Source organism: Echeneis naucrates, chromosome 3, assembly GCF_900963305.1.
Source record: "Echeneis naucrates chromosome 3, fEcheNa1.1, whole genome shotgun sequence".
NCBI lineage: Eukaryota > Metazoa > Chordata > Actinopteri > Carangiformes > Echeneidae > Echeneis > Echeneis naucrates.
In genome coordinates, this window is record NC_042513.1 from 7,543,989 (window position 1) to 7,565,900 (window position 21,912).

Genomic DNA, 21,912 nt, shown 5'->3' on the forward strand with positions numbered 1-21,912 from the left:
GCGCATTGCCCATTAGAGATAGATTAAAAACTGCATTCTGAACCCAGAGTGTATTATAACACAAGGAGTAAATAAGCTACAAGCGAAATCATTATTTCTCTGTGTATCAGTGCTGCTCCAGTGTCTTCCCAATGTTAACTAATTGACAGGCTTCCCCCACAATTGTGGAGATGAATTACACATGAGCTGTTTCATTTTTGGCTCAGAGATGTAGCTGATTTCTTCCTGGCAGAATAATCAGTCTACCCTGGTCTGTTTTTCTTTTAATTCTTACTATTTGGGGGAATATTTGACATGTATACTTTATAACATTTTTTTTTTTTTTTTTGGTCTTTCTTTCTCCTTCTTAGGTGGTATGAGTGAACACTTACAATGACTATTCTGTTTGGAGACTGGATTGCGACTACTGCTCAGATGAGTCTGGGATCTCAGCTGAATATAAATTAGGTGTTCAGCACCACAGATTGCTGGAAGAGGCAGAGGAAGAGAGAGATAGAGGAAATACAATCCACAAAGACTTTATGCTAAGGCTTCACATGATGAACAGAACCCATTTTTTGACCTGGAGTGATAGAAATACAAAATTTGAACAGATCAACAGGTCAAAGGAAGTGTAAAACTCAAAAGAGATAACTGCAGATTTAACGGAGTGGGGATGTATCTTTCTATTTTCTTTTTCCTCCTCGTATGGGCTCAAGCCCTGACATTGAAAAACTTAAATTACTCTGTCCCAGAGGAACAGGGTCCAGGGACAGTAATTGGGAACATTGCCAAAGATGCCAGACTCGGACTCGAACAGATTGGGCAAGGAGGACAGGGTAAGAAAGCGAACTTCAGGGTGCTAGAAAACTCAGCCCCGCATCTCATTGACGTGGACCCCCAAAGCGGACTGCTGTACACAAAGCAACGCATTGACAGGGAAACATTGTGTAAGAGAAATCCCAAGTGCCAGCTCTCCATGGAGGTGTTTGCCAATGACAAGGAAATCTGCATGATCAAAATAGATATTCAGGACATTAACGACAACTCACCCAATTTCCCCTCGGACCAGATTGATATTGACATTTCTGAAAACGCTGTGCCGGGGACACGCTTTCCCCTGACCAGCGCACATGACCCAGATGCAGGAGAAAATGGGCTGAAAACCTATCAAATAACTCGCGACGACTACAATCTCTTTTCCTTGGAGGTAAAATCCCGTGGGGATGGGACAAAATTCCCAGAATTAGTTATTCAGCGACCACTGGATCGAGAAGAACGAAGCCATCACACCCTAATTTTGTCAGCCACTGATGGGGGGGAATATCCCAGGTCAGGTACAATGCAGATAAATGTTAAAGTTATTGATTCTAATGATAACAGCCCCGTGTTTGATCAGCCCTCATATGTTGTGGAAATTCCTGAAAATTCGCCTCCTGGTAAAGTCCTCATCGATTTAAACGCCACTGATCCTGATGAGGGTAACAACGGACAAGTAGTCTATTCCTTCAGCGGCTATGCCCCAGAGAGGATCCGTGAGCTCTTCTCCATAGACTCCAGAACAGGGGTCATAAAGATTCAGGGTGAAATTGACTATGAAGAAAGCCCAGTTATTGAGATTGACGTCCAGGCAAAGGATCTAGGTCCCAATCCAATCCCGGGCCATTGTAAAGTCACAGTTAAAGTGCTGGACAGGAATGATAATTGGCCATCCATAGGCTTTGTGTCAGTGAGGCAGGGTGCCATCAGTGAGGCTGCACCTCCAAACACTGTCATTGCTCTGGTCCGTGTCACAGACAAGGATTCGGGCAGGAATGGGCAACTTCAATGCAGAGTCCTAGGTAATGTCCCTTTTAAACTTGAGGAGAACTATGACAACTTCTACACAGTGGTGACAGACAGACCTTTGGATAGAGAGGTGCAGGATGAGTACAATGTTACCATTGTTGCCAAAGACAATGGCATTCCTCCTCTAAACTCAACAAAATCCTTCACGGTAAAGATTTTGGATGAAAACGACAATGTTCCTCGCTTTACCAAGTCAGTTTACTTTCTTGAGATACCTGAGAACAACATCCCTGGGGAGTTCTTAGGTTCAGTTCTGGCACATGATCCAGACCTTGGCCAGAATGGCACTGTGTACTACAGCATAATTAACTCCAATGTGAGTGGGGGTGATGTAAACACATATGTTAATGTGAATGCTGCTAATGGGGCCATCTACGCGGTGAGATCTTTTAACTATGAGCAAATAAAACACTTTGACTTTAAGGTTCTTGCAAAAGATGCAGGATCCCCTCACCTAGAGAGCAACGCTACAGTGCGCATCAGTGTTCTGGATGTCAACGACAATATTCCTGTCATAGTTCTTCCCCTACTGCAAAACGACACAGCTGAAATCCACGTACCGCGCAACGTAGGAGTCGGCTACATCGTCACCACGGTGAGGGCGGTGGATAACGACTATGGTGAGAGCGGCAGGCTTACCTATGAGATCTCAGATGGCAATGAAGAGCACCTCTTTGAGATTGATCCAGTGACTGGGGAGGTGCGAACAGCCCATCCATTCTGGGAAGACGTGAGTCCAATTGTGGAGCTGATCATCCGGGTATCAGACCACGGGAAGCCAACTCTCACTGCTGCTGCCAGGCTCATCATTAAGGCTTCCAACGGACGTCCTCCGGATGGACTGCCCCGCACAAAGGACAGTCAGAACTGGGACATGTCCCTGCCACTTATTGTAACTCTTAGCATCGTATCCATCATGCTTCTAGCTGCCATGGTGACCATAGCAATCAAGTGTAAACGGGAAAACAAGGAGATCCGTACCTATAATTGTCGCATTGCCGAGTATTCGCATCCTCAGCTGGGAAAAGGCAAGAAGAAGAAGATTAACAAGAACGACATCATGCTGGTGCAGAGCGAGGTGGAGGAGCGGGATGCCATGAATGTGATGAATGTGGTAAGCAGCCCTTCCTTGGCCACCTCTCCCATGTACTTTGACTACCAGACACGCCTGCCACTCAGCTCACCAAGGTCAGAGGTCATGTACCTCAAGCCCACTGCCAATAACCTCAGCGTGCCCCAAGGCCACGTGGGATGCCACACCAGCTTCACAGGCCCAGTCACCAGCACTACAGACACACCTACTAACCGCATGTCCATCATACAGGTAAGAGAAATTGCACTCTTCTCCTTCACTGTTGTGCCACCATTTTCACGTCACAATCTTGAGAAAAAGCTTCCATGACCTATATCGACACTCACAAATGAAAGAAAAGAAAAGACAAGGACAGGCAGAGGCAGAGAATCTCAGGAGCACAGAGCGAAGAGAACGGAGGGAGGGGTGAGCCTTAGAAGGATTAAACAGTCATTCTGGTGCTGTCACAGAACACAGCCAGTGACATAAACACAAATCAGTTGTGCCTGAAATATTTCACGCCAGGGTTTCAAAATCTGTTTTCTTGTGAAAAAAAAAAAAAAAAAAAATCATAAATCAATCAATCACTGTCATTTAATTCCTGTGGAAGCCCATGGTTGAGTAATAAACTGTTCCATTTTAGACGACCTATTTATCTCACAGACGTTTATAAGGCCTCCAATGGCAAGAATATTGTTGAAAACACACTTAGCTTTATCATATATTACTAGGCCTGCATGTAGTTTATTTACTGTTTAAAGCCACCGCCATTTAAAACAGATCTGCCGATAAATTCTGCTGCTCTTTGTGGTTAATTAGTGATTTTAATTCCTAGAGATTAGCAGATTGTACTTTTTTCACAGCTACTTTATAGGTCTTTGTGTGGAGTACTTGAGTGTATAAGCCTCTAACGTGATAAGTTCTCTGTGTCTTTGGCCTTAAACCCATTTAAAGTCTGTCATGTCAGACGAGGATTAAGGCATGCTTAAGACGGTGGTATGTATCGCTGGGGATGGGCAGTTGCAGCAAAGTGAACTCTTTGTCTTGTGTTTACCCACTGTTCGCAAATTTTATATTCCACGTGCAATTTGATGGACTAATAAAAATAGGTCCTTGGTGAGTTTTATTACTCGTCCTTTCTGCCAGTGGCGTTGCACTATTTGATAGAGCTGGAGGATTCTTTACATCCCCATGGACTGTAACTATAAGTGTCTCAAATAGGCTCTGATGTCTTTGCTAGCCCACAATTTGCACTGGATGTGGACATGACGATGACTGTGATCAGATGTGGCGTGTTCCCACCAGGGAGGAAGGCCACTGTCTGTTGTTCCCACTCTCAGTCTCAGCCCTGCTTCTATTATGAGCCAGCTGCAGAGGGCAAGGGTCAACACAAAGACCGTTAAGGCTTCCCAATCAGAGGGACAGAATAATTGCTGTTCCACTCTGCAGGCTTTTTCTGCTTATGTTGCGATAATAAATTAGACTGTGATGGTGTTGCACACCCATTTTGTGCACTTCCTTTCTCTGCTCCTTCAAACTCTCAGAGGGAGAAGAAAAAAAAAAAAAAACCAAGCAGAAGCAACAGCACATTCGTTAGTGTTCCTTGTTTACAGAGGGTCCCTTCAACGCATCAGACGCACTGGGTGCTCTATTGTATTATTCAGGAGAAACCTGTGTAGAGGGAGATGGACTGAGGCATTAAGTTTCTTCAGAAGCTGTACAGAAGCATATCACTTTCCTCCCTCCTGCCTGCTTCCACTCCTCTCTCTGTTTGTGTGGACAGTAAGTAACCTGAGTCAGAGCAGAGTGGCTATGGGAAAAATGTCAGGAAACAAAGACAGAATTCCCCCTCCATCGATCCCGAGGCCTCTCACCCATCTGTCACTACGGTTGTCACCGGAGGAGAGGTTGAATAGGAAAAATAAATAAATGCATTGATAAAGGGTGAGAGCGTATCGCCTGCCCGCTCAGTTTCACAAAGGTCCTTTACTGCTGCTGTCTTCGTCTGCACCGAGTAAGGCTGCTGTAGCTGCCTGCAACTCCCAGTCTGTCTGCACACTGCTGCTGGTCTCTAATGATGTTTTATAGTGGTGCACTGGCAGAAAGACTGGCTTTGGTCTTTAGCTGGGAGAAAGGAATAATATGAACATATCAGCAGAGCTCCGCTGGCCTTATCATTGTCACTACTGTGCCAGCACCCAGCCCAGTGGAGAGCTTCATTTCATTTGTAAAGAGAATTCCTGGGATAAGGAGATAGATGATACGTAATGATGCCTAATTCCGCTTAAGGCGTTGAAGGGAATTACTTAGTGTGGAATCAAGGTTAAAACCAATCTGCTGCAAAATTCCTCAATTCTCTGGAAGAAGGGATTTCAGTAATTCTCTCCAAAGAGTGAGCCTGCGCCCACTCTGTCTTTGAATACATTTTAGGATTTTGTCCCACATTATGTTTGCTGTGCTAGAGCGTGGCCCACTGACTGGCTCACAAGTTTCTCCCCGCTGTTTTCTGCCACATTGTTTGACAGGCATCTCCCTGTTGTTATCTAACATCCAAAGACCCCTTTGCCATTGCTATTAAATGGTCCATAAGTTATCATATTGATTTGTCTTGGTAGGTTTTTAGTGTTTTAATTTGATTCAGTGTTTTAATTAAACAGAGTTGTGTCTCGGCGGGATGCGATCCATGTTAATGGGGCGCAGGTGGTACAGAAGCCAAGGTGGTCTGAAAGGTTATAAAAGCTGCCTTTAGGTGGCGGCAGTCTGCCTTGTGTTGGGTGGCTTTGAGATGTGGGTGTCAAGGAGAAAAGGGGCTCCAGTCTCTGCTGACTTGACACTTCACTTGATGATTGGGCGTCCTTTGCTGCTTAATAATAATAATAATAATAATAATAATAATAATAATAATAACAACAATAATAATAATACAAGACAAAAACATTTCACAAATCTATTTTTTCGGGAACTGCCTATTTAACAGCATTTTTGAGTGGCAGACACTAAATCGATGGTATTTCAAATCTGCTCTCTATATATCTCTATATATAAAATTATCAACAATTCTGAGGGGATACCCAAACTGATCATCTCATAAGTCATAGAATAAAAAAGAAGAAAGGGCTTAGAGTTGTAATTGGGATCAACAGAATGTAAGATGTACACTTGCTCTTGAGCATAAGCATGCCGACACTTTAACTGGCGCACATGCTGAAAATGGACGCTTCCAAGAATGGTCTTACTTTGCATAATTTAGAGAGATTTTGTTGGTCTGTTGTGGTGCCTGTGTGTGTGCGTCGATGTAGCGTCATTGCGCATTCCAGGCATATGATTTAAGCCTTTATCTGACAGACTCCACGATAGAGCCCCTCTCTGTTATGACTGTGACAATTTTGGATTTGAACACACACACACACACACACACACACACACACACACACACACACAAGACCGCTCGTGCTCACAAACATAAAGATGCATATGTACCCGAGCATGGACTGTTTTTAAGGATTCAACAGCTGAGTCTTATCAAAGCCTCCGCTGTATATTGTATTGAAATTGCTCCAACACTTCAGTGGCCACTGAGGCAATGAATAGAAAAGCGCTCTTTATTTCATTTCTCTCCCTCTCCCATCATCTTTAGATAACTTTCCTCTGGAGCTTTTTTTGCAATGAATTCGGTATACCTCTATGTACTGAAGCTTACTTGCTGATGGGATTGGGCAGCTCAGGGGCCAGATGCACTAACAGTCATTTAAAGGGTTGAGAGGCAGTACATTTGTAATTTGTGTACTTTTGTCCCCCCCTGTTGGGTTCTTGTGGGCCACTTGGCCAGATTTATTTTATTTGAACTCACCAGTACATTAAAAAAAAATTATCTGCTTGCCTTTGGGTGTATCATCATATTTCCTCAAATAAACCTGCTGCCACTGTATACAACACTACACAGCGAAATGCTGAATTATCAGTAGGCAGTTTTATTTTTCTTCATCTCACCTAAGCTCATGTGATAGAAACAAGTGAGAGGAGGTGAAGGCAGACCACAGAATGTTGCTCCAGGGAACAACAGTAAATCATGTTATCTCTGTTAAAACAAAATGTAGAAGTTTTGTCACTGAGTTTATTAGCTGCCATTTTTCGATTTTTTTTTTTTTTTTTTACTGTGGTGCTAGGCAGTGGCGCCTGCTTCCACACCAACGTGTCAGTGCATTTTGAAGCTGGAGCAGCAGTGTAACACACTGCACAAAACAGCAGCTATATTTGCATCCCCTTTCATTAATAAATCATACCATTTAACAAATCAGTGGAAAGTGGAAGATGTCACGATAAACATCAGAGATTTCGTGCTACATATTTGCGAACATGGGGGAAGCGTGGGGATGAGAAGACATGGTAAAAAAGGGAACAGAAGCTGCTTATTTTCTCGTATAAGCAGATCTTGAGCATTTATTTCTTTTCCCCAACTCTGATTGTGATGTGAGGCAAAACTGCATGTGAAAGAGGAGAAATTACTCGTCTCCTCCTGTAATGCCATTGAAATTTCCTGCTCTAAAACTGACACAATTTTGCTCTGGGTGCCATCTCTGGTAACAATCCACAAAAGTCACTGTACCTTATGAAGATGAACAGAATTTGGAGTTCATGCGCAAAAGTATCCAGGAAATTAGATTGCGTTTGGAGGCAACTGCGGAATTTTTTATAGCAAGTTTTCAAAAATCCAAGTCACCCTGCTTCATAATGAAAAATAAGCATTGGCCACTGACTATGCCCAAGAAACAATTCCTCCCTGTAACTCAGAACAACTCCAGTAGATTAAAACTATACACCCGAGTAGGTAGATGGATAGATGGATGAATGAGGTCAATTATTCATGAATGCACTTCATTGTTCTCTTGGTCAGCTCTGGAAATCCTTTCACCTAGCTGTTAACCATGTGGACAACACACTTAACTCATGCATAATTTCATTATTTGAACAGATCTGACAATGCAGGGCAACGGGGGCATTTTGTTTTTGCAAGTGCAGACAGGATATGAGAACACAAGTTGGCCTCCGTGATGGCCAGATTGGCCAGACACATTAAACCAATTTGCTTAGTTCAATAGGAAGCAGCCTATTGGAGATGACATGAGCACGATAATAAGACAGATGTCAGTTCGGTGACATGTTTTTTTGTATGATTGTGTTTGTGTGTATGTGGATGCTCAGCACATCCTCTGGGTGGCTCACTGATACTGGAGCTTTCAGATATCATGGTATTTTGTCATGTCATCATATCGAGGTGCAACAAAACAGATGCTGAGCTTGTTCTACCTTGTTTCAGATCTAGTCCCATCAGGCTTAGTTCTGTAAATCCTTTGGAATTATGTAGTTACAACATTACATAGAGTTGCATGAGTGCTGCTTATTTGGTGACATGGTGCCATTTTTATTTTTTGTGTGTTTTACTCTGACACTGTGTTTTGTCGTCTGGACTGGACCAGTGGTGTCACTTGTGTATGTAAAAACATGCCCAAACAGATAGATTTGAGCATTTTCACCAATTCTTAAACTGCAACATGTTTTGTCCATCAGACTCTATAGATAACCTTTGCCGTGGAGGAGTCTTGAAATTCATCTGCCATGTGTCTGTGTGTGTGTGTGTGTGTGTGTGTGTGTGTGTGTGTGTGTGTGTGTGTGTGTGTACGTGTGCCCCACACATGCACTAATGCTACCACCGACAATGCTCTGAAGTACTGGTCTTGCTGGTTCCCTCTGATTGGAATGGGCTTCTCTGAAGGGGTCGCCCGCCCCCCTCCGAGCTCTTACATCCCCCCTGGTGCGTTTAGACTTAACATTTTGAGCAGCAGGGGACCAGTGCTGAGATGGGTATAGATATCAGTGAACTCACAGTAATGTTCACTGAGATGCACAGCACATAGACGGCTATACAGGTGTACATGGCATGGTAATGTATTCTTTGAACAACCAGCAGCTCAGTCTCCTTGCTGTAAATCAAACACTTTCAAAGTCAAACAAAGTGGAACCGGCTCTGCTGTGTCTTGGCACAGGTCCAGCCTGAGAGAGCTTTTATTTCTTCCACATCTTCCTTCACTGTGCCCCCTAGGCCTGTGCTGTAGCAACAACACGCAGCTCAAAGAATGAGTTATGTGAATCTCTTCTCACCTTCTATCTCATTAGTATAAGAGAAATGATTTATCCTCCCTCCCCCCCCACTCTGTATCTTTCTCTCCTCGACCTTGCGTTCTACAGTTCAGCACTTCTTCAGCTTCATCAGTAATGTGATTAATTGATCAGAAAGATGTACCATGAATGCCATCTCATTTGCTCTAACTCGACGTCAAAACAACCTGCTTAACGCAGGCTTTTTTTTCCCCCTCAGTCATAACTCTACGGTGGTGCTTGACAGTGCCCCCAACTAGTAACTGTGTTTTTCTACATGCTGACATTTGCATGAGAACATCCTACACTCTAATAGCAGATATCCTGCTGTCTCTTCTGCTCCAGCTGAATATTTGTAGCACAGTTTGAAATCTGACTCCTGAGTCTAAGGCCCTGCATGTGTCTGAGGGGAATTGACAGCTACTGTGTTTTGCAGTTACATGTTTGTGGAAACAGAGGTGAATGAGTCGGCACTCTCAGATGTTATTTCCTAAACAAAAGGCCCAATAAGAGGTGGGCGCACAAGATTTGTTGTCAAACGTTTGACTGTGTCTGCTTTTCAGGGTAGCAGGGACGATGCAGAGTGCTAATGGCATATTGAAAACGGTATACTTGGCCGGCCTCATCTTTTTGTATTGTGCCACAGATGTACTCAATATGCCCCTCACTGGGTTTATGTCTCGGAGAGGGATCTTTTTTTTTTTGGGGGGGGGGGGGGGTCCTCAGCATTCAGATCAATTCCTGGTTTGTGCCATTTCTTATTGATTTTTTGGGTACTGAAATACTGTATTTTATTATCTATCGCAGTGACCATTGCTTCGTGTTAAAAAAAAAAAAAATACTGCTCTCTCTATCTCTCTCTATCTTCTCTTTCTTTGCTCTTGCTCTGACTCTTCCTTTTTTGGATTCTCTCTCTTTCACTGTGCTCTTGTCATCTCAGATAAGCGTTGCAATTGCTCATGTTACTGACGACCCGAGCCAAATTCATAATGATGAGATTATCTTGTCAACAGTACAGAGTGTATATGCCTGCTGTATTGATCCGTGCAAAGTCTCAATAAATGAAGTACCACGATGGAAGCATTGGCTCAGTGATAACTGAACAGATCTCGCTGTTTTTGCACTCTCAACGCTGCTGAGATGATGAATGGAACTTGTGTATTCTGGCCCTCTCCTCTCTTTTCCCCTTCCCTGCTCTCTCCCATCCTCACTTCTCCTTTCCTCTCCTCTCTTTTCATTTCCTCTCCTCTGCTCTTTCCAGATTGATGGGGTAAATCAGTCTCTCTACCCAAACACACCGGCTGAAATGTGTCCTCTTTGAGGTCACACTGACATGCTGAGTCGATGTACTCCCAGGTGGGGAGACATGGGTGCTGCTGCTGCTGAAGGAGGAACCAATCAGATCGGAAGTGGGAGGGGGGAGGGGGGGTGACGTGGGGATGTGGGGAAGGGGAAATAAAATTACAAGCGCAAGAGCCTGGAGTCCATGCGTGTCTTTAACTGACTGAGCTTTGAAAGGGAGTTTATCTGCACATTTAAAGGGAAGGTCAACGGGGTTTAGAGCTCAAGATGATGTGTGATTGTTTCTTCTGTGGGCTAGCTGATTAATGCTAAAGCTGGTCTGACAGATCCTTAATGCACCATAGATGCACTTAAAAGAGCCCGCGAGGAAGTGGTGTCCTATGCTTTGACAACGGAGCATTATCCGAAAGCCCTTCCTGTCAGTTTTTTACCCAGGTGTACAGACAGTATCCTTCCTGTCTTGCATCTCCACAGCTCCCCGCCCCTCCCTCGCTCGGATAGCTCATCATCACTGACCCGAGACATATAGAGTAGATAGGTCACCTTGAAGTGAAACTAGGCATAGTCCATCTGCTGTATGTGCGTGTATGTGCTGTGAGAAAGAGAGACAGAGGGAGAGCCCAGCTGTGTGTATGTGCACTTGTGCATGTATTGATATTACACATATGTGTTGGGCACATTTTGTGTGTTGGTTCTTGTGTTGATTTTTTTTTTTTTCCTCTCTCTGTCTGGCCTTGGTTCTGGACTTTGGGGAAATTATCAGAAGTCCTTTCATCTATAGAACAGCTCTTCCTCCATAAATTCAAACAGAATAATTTTTTCCTTTAATGTTTTTGTTCACGAGCTCCCAGCTTCTGACATATAAACACACAAACTGCACAATACTTTGTGGATGGCTTGCTTTAGCACAAAATTACAAAGTCCTTGTTTCTGTCGTTGAAATTGATATGTGTACTGAACAAGAGTAATATGAATAATTCATTTTTGTGTTGCTGTTTATTTGGTGATATTGGTCGACTCTGAAGAAATTTATACTCATTACCACACACATGAAGAGCAAAATCATTGTAGCTCTAAGAGGGACATGTGAATGAGAGCATGTTTGTTTTCTCTGAGCTTTATTCAGAAATGTGTTCATATTGATGCCGTTATCACCAGCACTCTGTATAGCAGCAGGTTATAGATTAGTAAAGAATGGACTTTACTGGAAATGGCGTAAAAGAAACATATTTCTGAAAGCTTGTGTGTCTGTCATCTCACCATTCCCAAAAGTTTCATATTTAATTGACTTGGGAGACATTTCAGAGGTTGTTTGATAGCTTTCTACATGTTTGCTTGCTACATATTGTCACATGTTCTCTCCCTTATAATTCTGTAGCAATGCTGGATTTTTGGGCTGACTTAGCTTTGGACTAATGCGGGTGACGCAAGGTCAATGCTGACTCAAGACTTCGGTGAACAGCAAAGCTATTGGAGCGACTGATGAGCAAGGACTGAATGATTAGTGGCTTACACACCCGAGATCACATAGCTCACCCTCTTCTTTTTTCACCATAATTTCAAAGGCGTATCGATAATTTAACATCAAGTCAAGTCCTGTGTCTCTGATTTCACTTTCTCCTTGTTTCCTCAACAAACTTAAAATACTTTCCTGAATCAATAGCCACACTGGTCCCTGGACTAGCTGGTGAAATGTGTCTTCACAAAACATCTCGAGTAAAGAGGGAGAACTGTTATCTTAGTCGAGCTGGTAATCTGCTGTAAGAGTTTTTGAGTGTGTGTGTGTGTGTGTGTGTTTTGGGATAAATGCGGTTGCCAAAAGCTACATTTATCACTTACTCCTGGGGCTAAACTGCCACAGATGTGGATTGTGTTGATATGAATGCAAACATGCTGTCTTGTATTGCTCCTCCTCTTCACAGCACAATAGTCTCCTCTAAACAGGCCGAGATGGCAGGTGTGACTGAACTGGCTGGTGAATTGTTGATGGTTTTGTATTAAAACTTGATATATGGTCAGACACATATATATATATATATATATATCGAGAGAGAGAGAGAGAGAGAGAGAGAGAGAGAGAGAGATGACCATGTATGTGTTCTTTTCCCAACAAAACAAAAAGCACCTGCTGGTAGGGATTGTTTTTTTTTTTGTGGTTGTTGTTGTTGTTGTTGTTGTTGTTTTTTTGGCATGAAAAGCCATGAAAGTCAGGTCAGTTAATGCAAATGACAAGCGTAATTCACTTCGATAAGAGAACTGTTGACTGGTTGCTTGTAATAGAGAATCTCACTTGTGTGCATCCAATGTGTCAGCTTGTTGTAATCTTTACCCGAGGGCATGTTGGTCAGCATCATAATGCTTTATGGGTAATGTTCTTTTCAGTTGGATAATGATGATTTATTCAATAATGACTTAATTAAGGTAAACAGATTATTATATATTTTAGTAATTTCTGTTAAAGAGATTATGCTTTATTACTATATGCTTATTAAGATGACCCATTCTGTTTATGCAGGATTTAGTTTAGCCCATCGTTTGATTTTCATGCAGCACAAAATGGCTAGACTGTAAGATCTCAAGCATTTGCAATGGTATTGCATACACTGTGTGTTTGTGTGGAATGCCTCTGAATGAGCAAGAGAAAAACAAGTTGAAGGATGTGTACTCTCTCAGGAGCTTTACGTTTTATTGTTTTCTACACGAGTTAATTCTTAAGATGATAATGACAGGATTACAAATAGAGTTTAACAATGCTTTGTTGACCATCTCTAAAGGTCGGGGGCTTTTTTATCCCATTGAGTTTTATTTTCATGCTCATTGAGACTAATTTAGTCTCCAAATTAAATGACAAATATTATTTCAAAGGGTGAATAAATAGTTCTTAGAAGACTGAAAAACAGTACACTGATGGTTTCCTCTGAGGTTCTTGAAAGCAAATGTAGCTTTTCAACATGAACATGACAACCTTTAGAAGTCTGACCAAAGTAGTCATCTGCAGACAGCAGAGAAAGTTTGGCTCGTTCGGGTTTTACTCAGAGAATGATAACATATTATAACCAATAATGGTTAAAAGACACAGCTTTGAAATAATATCTTTAAAAAATTTTGCTCTTCTGAGGTGACTCGATGCTTTCCACTAGGCTGCTAATAGGCATCTGTTTTTCAACTTTGTGGTAAGCCAAAATAATAGGCAATCAGTGTGATTGGTTGCATATTAATTATGAATATTGTGTCTTTGCTAGTGAGTATGCAAGGGAGAGGTCATGCTGGTTATGCAATGGTATACAAAAGCCTCCAAAGTGCTACTTAGCCCATTTAATGAAAGATTAAAAAAAAAAAAAAGGTTCCCCACAAATGGAACCTGAACGCGAAAAATAAAAAGGATTGCAGTTATATTAAGAATATGAATTATGTGATTAACACGATGAGACTATTGAGTTGGATTAGGGCTGACTGACTCACCAGTTTAATAATAAACCAGCAATTTTAGAAGAAGCCCCTTAGATGTTCTATAAAAGACAGCCACAGTATTTAGAAGCAGTGACAGAGCCAATGGATGCCGATGTGAGCGACTTTATTCACCTTGAGTACTGCTCAATTTGTGGTTCAGAAGGTGAGTTTGTTACAATTAGAGATTGTGAAGAGAGGAAAGCGTGTCTGTAAGAAATTTTGGGTGGGACAAGTAATCAATATATCCCGATACAATCTGTAGATTGTTTTACAGGCAGGGCTTTCACAGCATGTTCTCTTAGGCATTCCTTTCCTCTCCTGCAGGATTTTTAGAGACGTATACCAAGGCTCTCCGAAAAACCAACCAAACAGAACACATTATGAAGTACAGAGCTTTTAACACGTGTGAGCACCAGCTCCTCATTCACGTGGCATTTATGCTGGGCCGCCATCCTGTGACTAACAGGAAAATCAACACATTTTATGCAAATGACACATAATAGATAATCATTTTTCTCTCAACACTGCTATGAGGGTTTTTTGTCTTCTGTTGTGCTCTGACAGGTGAGCACAAAAAGTCGTTGAAGACAGTAAGATAATAATAGCTAATAATAAGTTTAATAATATAAGACAGCTTTACTAACAACACTTGTTTGACTTACAGTGCGGATGTAGAGCGACAGGAGATGGTGTGTCCTTCATTCCAACATCTCATTTCAGATAATGAAGGTTGTAACAAAACATGAAAGTTAAACTTCTGTCATGATTTTGGGGCTGATTTGGGTTTGTTTTTTCTTTTTTTTTTGAGTACACCGGGAAATATACCACAGATTTTCTTCTAAGTCATTTAAAGAGATATTACACTTGCTTGTGAGCTATGGATCATGCCGTCAAACTGTGGTAAAGGTGTACAGCAGTGAGATATTCTGATGAATAATCCAACAGGCCAGGTGTGAATGCTCCCTTAGTGGTAAATCTCTGTAGTGAAAAATGTAAATATTTTCTTTAGGCTTTGACTCAACTTTAGGCCGCAACTTGCTGAGAGTGCAAGTATAATTTCAGCCTCACCCCGTGTCACTCATACAACAGCACTTGGTCACACTTGGGAAATCTCTGTTGAGCTACTATGTGGCACCTTCGCCAACGAACACATCTCCCTCGGATACCTTATATACCAGTAGATGTGACTGAGCGTAGATGATGTGTTGCAGTTTCTTGCTCGTAAGTGAACATGTTTTGGTTGGTGCGCATGTTGCATTCTTTACCTGCCATGCAACATTTTTCGGGGATTTAAATGGTGCAAAAACTGTACGGTTGAAATGTATGACTGACTCAAAATGACTCAAAATCGGGCATGTTCATGTGGCAGCGCATGTGCCATCAACATTACAGAAATGACTAATATTTTGCCACAGAGAAATGACTTCCTGCTAAAATAAATAATGTGATAAATATGGATTTTCTCAAATACTGCGTAAGAGCATAGCTGCTTTTTATGCATCAACTGCCCTCAATGATCACTTCATGAGAAACACCAACATGCCTTCTTATTTATGCAAATGTCTGATTAGCCAGTCACATGCCAGTAGGTAGGTAGGTCAGGGGACTGCAATTAATGTTCACATCAAACTCAGAATGGGAGGAAAACAATGAGATCTTAGTGACTTTCATCATCTTTAGTGCCATACTGGCTAGTTTTAGCATTTCTGAAACTGCAGGTCCCCTGTGCTTTTCATGCTTGCTATAGTTTTTACTTAGAATGGCATCAAAAGAACTTTTATTCACTTGCAGTTCTGCAGATGGAAATAGGTCTGACAGACTAAGAGCAAGCAGAACAAAAAGTAACTCAGATAACTACTTCCGGAAAGAGCATTGAACATAACAGCCTCTCAGAATGGACAATAGATCAAACCTTTAAAGTGGATGGACAGGAACAGCAGAAGATCACATCAAGTTCCCTTTCCGATCAGCAGAGACATATATCCGAGGCTGCAGTGGGCACAGACTCAACAAAACTAGACAGCTAAAGACTGGAAAATGTTGCCTGGTCTGATTAATCTGGATATTTGCTGAGGCAGCAGATGGCCGTCAGAAGTTGGCATCAACAGCATGAATCCATGGACCAAACCTGTCTCTTGTCAACAGTCTACACTGGTACTGATGGCGTTATGGTAGTTGTGAGTTTTGCTGCTCAGAATCTGCATCTCTTTATATCCGCAGTCATCTGTTAATGACTACTTTAGGTCTAATTCACTGTGTCACAAAGTGAAAGTAAGCTCAAACTGGTCTAATGAGCACGAACAATGAATTCAGCGGCCTCCCCTGTCACCTTATCTGAAGCAGAGGCAACACGATTGAGATGTGGAAGAACTGGAGAGAAAAATCTGAAGGAATTATGTAAAGCAATCGTGTCTATGTGGACCAGAATATTTTTGAAATCTTGGGGAGTGTATGCCTTGAAGGATTTAGACCGATTCGAATAGACTGCACACTAACACTAAAGATTTCCTAATATAGGTATGGTGCCCCTAAAAAGTGTTTGAGGATTGTGTCTAAAAATGCCATGTTCCTATAAATCTGAAAAGTAAAATAACTTCTCTAAAACTTGCATTAATGATCAAGTACTTAAGTGTCCATTCAGACTGGTGCTCAGAACTCATTGTGGTTAAAATTTGCGTAGTCTCCACTTCCTTACTTACCTAAATTATAGTTATTCGGGAGATAGCGGAGGATATTTAGCAAGCAGTAGACTTTGATGGCTTTAAATTCACTTAAGGCCATTGATTGAATGGTGTGTTATCTCCAGGAAGATGTATAGGACTAGCTAATTAGATATGATCACTTACAGCTGCCTCTCAGCCCGTTGGTAATCAATGTAGTCCAATTATTGTTTAGTTCCTCTACCCGTTTCTTTTTACTTTCTTTACCGTCCTCTTGCTGTTGTCCTCGCTTTCCTTTGCTCTCATCTGTAATTCCAGCTGTTGAAACATCCCCCTTCATTGCTGTGTTTTCTTTCCTGTAACCTCAATTTCTCTCTGTTTTGTCCTTTACACACTCTTCCCATTTGGCTGTTGCTGAGCTACTGACAGTCTTCCTGGAGGAGTAAACTCGAGTTCCCTCGATGGTAGCATCTCACACACACACATAAAAAGCACACAACAGAGACATATATTAATAAAATAAAAACTATAATACAGATCTTTTTTTCTTTTTTTTTCCTCCTTTTCTCGCTGACATAAGGATGATAAATTTGGAGAGGCGCTTCCTCTCACACGCGTGTACACACACAAATACACCATGTGTATTTTTGGAAGACAGTAAAGGACAAATGCATGTATCATACCTAGCAGGGTACTGGGATCGGGGTGGGGCTCTTATTCCTGTGAATAAAAGAGAGTTGTCCAATGATGTGTGAAAGAGAAGCTGCAATTTGTCCTTGTTCACCAGCTCTGCTTAAGACATCAGACACACGCAACATACACCCAAACACACACACACGCATTCAAATTGTCACAAATATAGCCCCATAGAAATAAACAGCACCCCAAAAGGCGCCAACTAGCTTGGGTAGAATAGCACTCCGATATGCTTGTCCCATTTGTCTCAATCGGCCTGCTGTCTGCCCAGTCAGTCTTAATGCCTCAGTGGGAATACAGAGCAGAGTGCAGCTTTTTACACTTACTCAGCCTCGCTGTGCACAGTGTCTCTCTGACCTCTGCAGCTTTGCCGTATGTCTTGGATACAACTCATCATCCACTACAGTATTACCACTTTTTTTTTTTTTTTTTTTTTTGTAGCTTATTCGAGCTAGCCAACTGAAGCTAACTTCAGTTGAACTCTACTGGGAACACTTAATTCATCTTGTATTCAGTATAATCAGCCCTGCTCTCAACATCTATGGTCAAAGACTCTATTTCTTAGGTCAATAAAGGAAGTTATGTTTTCAAACCCTACAGGCCAGACAATAAGATGCTGCACTTGGCATTGGTTCAGTTGAGTTCAAGAAGCCTTATGAAAGGAAATTCGAAGTGAAACAGTAAAGGCAGGCCACATGATATGCTCAATGATGCCTATGAAGTTAAAGTAAATTTATGTACCATAGAATGCAATGCATAATTTCTATAATCAAACTGCTGAATATCTACCGGGTATTTATAATTTCCCACTCAAATCACCCTGTATTCATTGTGGGCTCTGACTGGCTAAGTACAAAGCTGCTCATACTGGCTGTTATCGATCCATTCATTGGGAAGTGGCCCATTGTAGTGAAAGGGCTAGGTAGTATAGACAGACAGGAAGAGATGGAAGCTTAAGATCAGCCTGGACTCTTAATTGGCAGGAAAGAGGTTTCTATGAAGTGGCATAATGTGCTTTTTATTGGCTTCTGGAGGGGTAGGTGGTAGAGGGATGTAGAGCTTACGCTGCCTTAAGTGTGACATGCTTTTTTTCCCCTCTAAATGAACAAAAACTGTCAGAAATACCACTTTGCTGGATTCAGTGTTTTATTTTTCTTTTCAAACTGTATTTCTAACTGCTCTTTTCACCCTGAAGCACAGTAGCCCATTGCCATCTCAGCTGAATTCAGTCTATAGTAAAAGCTACAACGGAGTAACTTTGTGAGTCTTGTGTAATGTAGAGAAAATATTAAAATGCTGGGCAACACAAGAATAGGCTTTATATTTACAACATTAACATGTGAAGGGCTACAGAAAGTAAACTAAAACATATGACAAGGTAGGAAAGCAGTTTTCTGGTAACGCCCTTCTATTCTGATCAGATTCAGTGTTAACTGGGCTGAGTTTATTAAATATTTTGTTGAAGGATGAGTCCCTGGTCATAAAGTACAGAAGGGGCACATCAATAAAAAGACTTCCACCCACTCCGCTTATTTTTTTATTTTCCAAAAAACTCAGTGTTATCATTTCAATGCCAAACCCTTTCAAACATTCATTCTTCTCTTGCTTTGTGGACAGATTTCAACCTTTGATATATTCTGTGGGTGTTTTCTTTTAATCTTGGTGAGGGCTGAGGTGGAATAGTATGAGATAGAGATAAAGGTGTTGGCAAAAGCATGGAAGGTCAAAGTACTGAGGTGGCCTGTCTGACCTTCACACACACCCTTTTTCATACTGAGCCACCGCAGAGCACAGATGACATTGAAATACTCTGTTGAGTGTGAGTCAAGCTGTGCATGTGAAAAACCCTAACACAAGGAGACATTACTCACTAAACATGACATTTCACTGCTCTCAATTCAAGACAGATCTCTGCATATGGTAATTTGTGTTACTTTGATGAATACCAGCTTTCTCTTGAAGGTCTATGTGTCCACCCATCCTTTCTCTGTGCAACTGGGATTTTGAGATGTGCTCATAATAATTTAAACAAGATATCAAGATATGAAGATGCTTGTTTCTTTCTTCCTGTATTCTTATGATGACACTAGTTGTTTAATGATCAGTAAGTTTGTCACTGTAAATGCCATAAATCACTGGGCTCATCGTGACCTTTTACCTCAATTAAAGACCCTCATATACCATACTTTAACATAATTAATATTAGGCAGACAGCCTGGGGGAGAGACAAAGTACTTTCCATTGCCAGTGTGATTGATCTAGTCTATAATGCACGGCTGCATGCAGAGGAGAGGACTGAGTGTTTGTACATTTTATAAAGTACACAGATAGCATCGGTATTCCGTTATACTTCTGTGTTTGTCATACATGCCGTATTGCTTGTAGATGGAAAGCTTCTCTGTGTTAGGATGTCTTTTTGCGTGCACAAGCGGGTGTGTTTTGTTTTTTGCTTTTTTTTCCTTCCCCTTTCATCGATCCACATAGCCTGAAGCCCCCTGTGTATGATCAGGTAGCCTCATGGCAAACAACAACCAGATAGTTCAACACATACAAAGCTCCAGTTTCCACACAAACTATTTGTCTCGCTGTGTGAAAATGGGTAGGAAGAAAAAAATTAGTTGACAGTACAAAACAATAACCGCAAAGTTTTCTATGCTAAGACTATTGTCCTGACAGTTATTGATTATGCTCTGTCTGCCAGATGTGATGTTCAGCTCTGCGGTTTACTTTCGAAAGGCTAATTATCCTGCTTTATGTGCTCAACGAAATGCTCCAACCTAAAAAATGTAGAAGTCCCATCCCCAGTGTTCAGTTCGCTCCCACCCTGTGTTCTCCCTCTTTTTTTCTGCATAATTAATCATATGTCAGAAGGAGATCTTGTTTCAGAGTAGGACTTGTTTCTCCGGAGCTTACTACATACTTTTTTCCCTCTCTTTCTCGCTCTCCTCTCCACAGACGGACAATTTCCCCACTGAGCCTAATTATATGGGTAGCAGACAACAGTTTGTTCAAAGGTAAGAGTTCGAATCTATAACCGTCACTACTTTTCAGACAGTTGTTTTCTTTTCTCCAATAGCTCCAACACAATAGTGTACCAACGGTAATTATGTGAAAGGAACGCTCTGTACATTTAATTGAGTTTAAAAGTGGTCACTTATAGTATTTTCCATAAAACATGACATACTAATGCACAAGATCTTTTTACTATTCCTTAACAGCTAGTGAAGTATTACAGAGATCAGAGAGCAGAAATCCTATTATAGCTTTTCTTATCTTATTTAAGCATATGGAGGTGCTTATAAATGTTTCATCTTACCTTTTCTAAACTTCCACACACAATAAATAAATAAATAAATAAAACAATGGCCTCTGGAATGCCTAAGCCAGACACTGTGTTGCTGTTTTGTTTATTCATTTAGCAGTTCGACATTCAAAGACCCGGAGCGAGCGAGCCTCAGAGACAGCGGTCATGGTGACAGTGACCAGGCTGACAGCGACCAGGACACCAACAAAAGCTCCTGCTGTGATATGTCTGCAAAAGAAGCCCTCAAGCTGAAGGCTACAGGCATCAAACCACCACCTCTGGAGCAAGGTGAGCTCTCAATGGTCAAACCGACTGCACGTGGAATGAAGGATGGTGAGACAGCTGAAGCAACACACAAACCAAACGACTATCAATCCGTTTTCTGTGCTGCAGTTATTTGTATTAAGTACTGAGCTCCTCATTGCTTCAGCGCTCACAGTCTCAACTTATACTTGACTATTTCATTCTCCCCTACTTTGTTCGTTGCACTTTTCTCATTTAATGTGCGTGTTTGTGTGTGTGTGTATGTGTGTGTGTCTGTGGTGTGTTTGCAGGTCGGTGTGTGCTTTTGCGGGTGTGAGTGAGTGTGCATTCTATACACGTCCTCAGTTTATCAAGGCAGACAAGCCCATTATGTTTTTATAAGCCCAACTACTTCAGCCTCTCCATTTAGTCCCCCTTCCCTGAGCCCCCGTCTCTGAAACTTTGATAATGGAACATTGAAAATGACTTAGTGAGCGGCAGGCGATGTAGTTGGTACGTAGTGTGGTGATTAAATATGAATAATTATTCTAAGCGCTGTGGGTCGTACAGATTACACATGACATGTGTAGAACAATAACTCCCCAGATATGAGTTGTTGCAGTCCTCCCTACCCTTGCCACCTCGCATGATTAGTGCAGGGTCAGGGGAGGCAAGGAGAAGTAATAGGAATGCACCAACCAGTCATGTACCTTGGTGTGGGCCATTACCTGCTTGGCAACACATATTCCTAGAAAAATACAAAATTCACTAAAGACTATACACTGAGATGTATGTATCTAACTGACTGGATCAGGAAGTAGGGTGCTATATACCAAACATGGATTGTTTGTAATGATGCTATTAATCCAAGAAACAGAAGGGCTGTTTTACTCCTCACAGAAAGACAATGACAATTTGTGCAACACTCTGTGCTGTAATATGCATGTGTGACTCGAAGGCGTTTTTTTTCCCCTTTTCATTGGTTTTTAGAATGAAAAACAGCCACACACGTTGGCAAGAGAAATTGGCCAATTAAAAAGCTCCATATGTTTCTCATTTTGAATATGCTCCTATTTAATTGTCCATGAGGGACAGAATGAATCACATTTATTCACAACACACATGACAAAGGGAGCTAAGAATGGCTTGGGCAGTAAAAGTCAGTCAGAACTGTGCCAGTGCAATGCTGGTTTTGGAATGTG

General features: G+C 41.7%; 1 protein-coding gene across 2 annotated transcripts in view; it reads left to right on the plus strand.

Moving 5' to 3' along the window:
- The window catches only part of pcdh17 (protocadherin 17), a 52,573-nt gene that overhangs the window by 651 nt on the left and 30,010 nt on the right, over window positions 1–21,912 (plus strand). Inside the window, exons 2-4 of one of the 2 annotated variants that reach the window (XM_029497794.1) lie at window positions 351–3,151; window positions 20,119–20,177; window positions 20,583–20,755. In XM_029497794.1, coding sequence (XP_029353654.1) covers window positions 656–3,151; window positions 20,119–20,177; window positions 20,583–20,755 — 2,728 coding nt within the window. In that variant the 5' untranslated portion in view covers window positions 351–655. The remainder of the gene's footprint in view (window positions 1–350; window positions 3,152–20,118; window positions 20,178–20,582; window positions 20,756–21,912) is intronic. The other variant, XM_029497795.1, reaches the window with a different exon arrangement.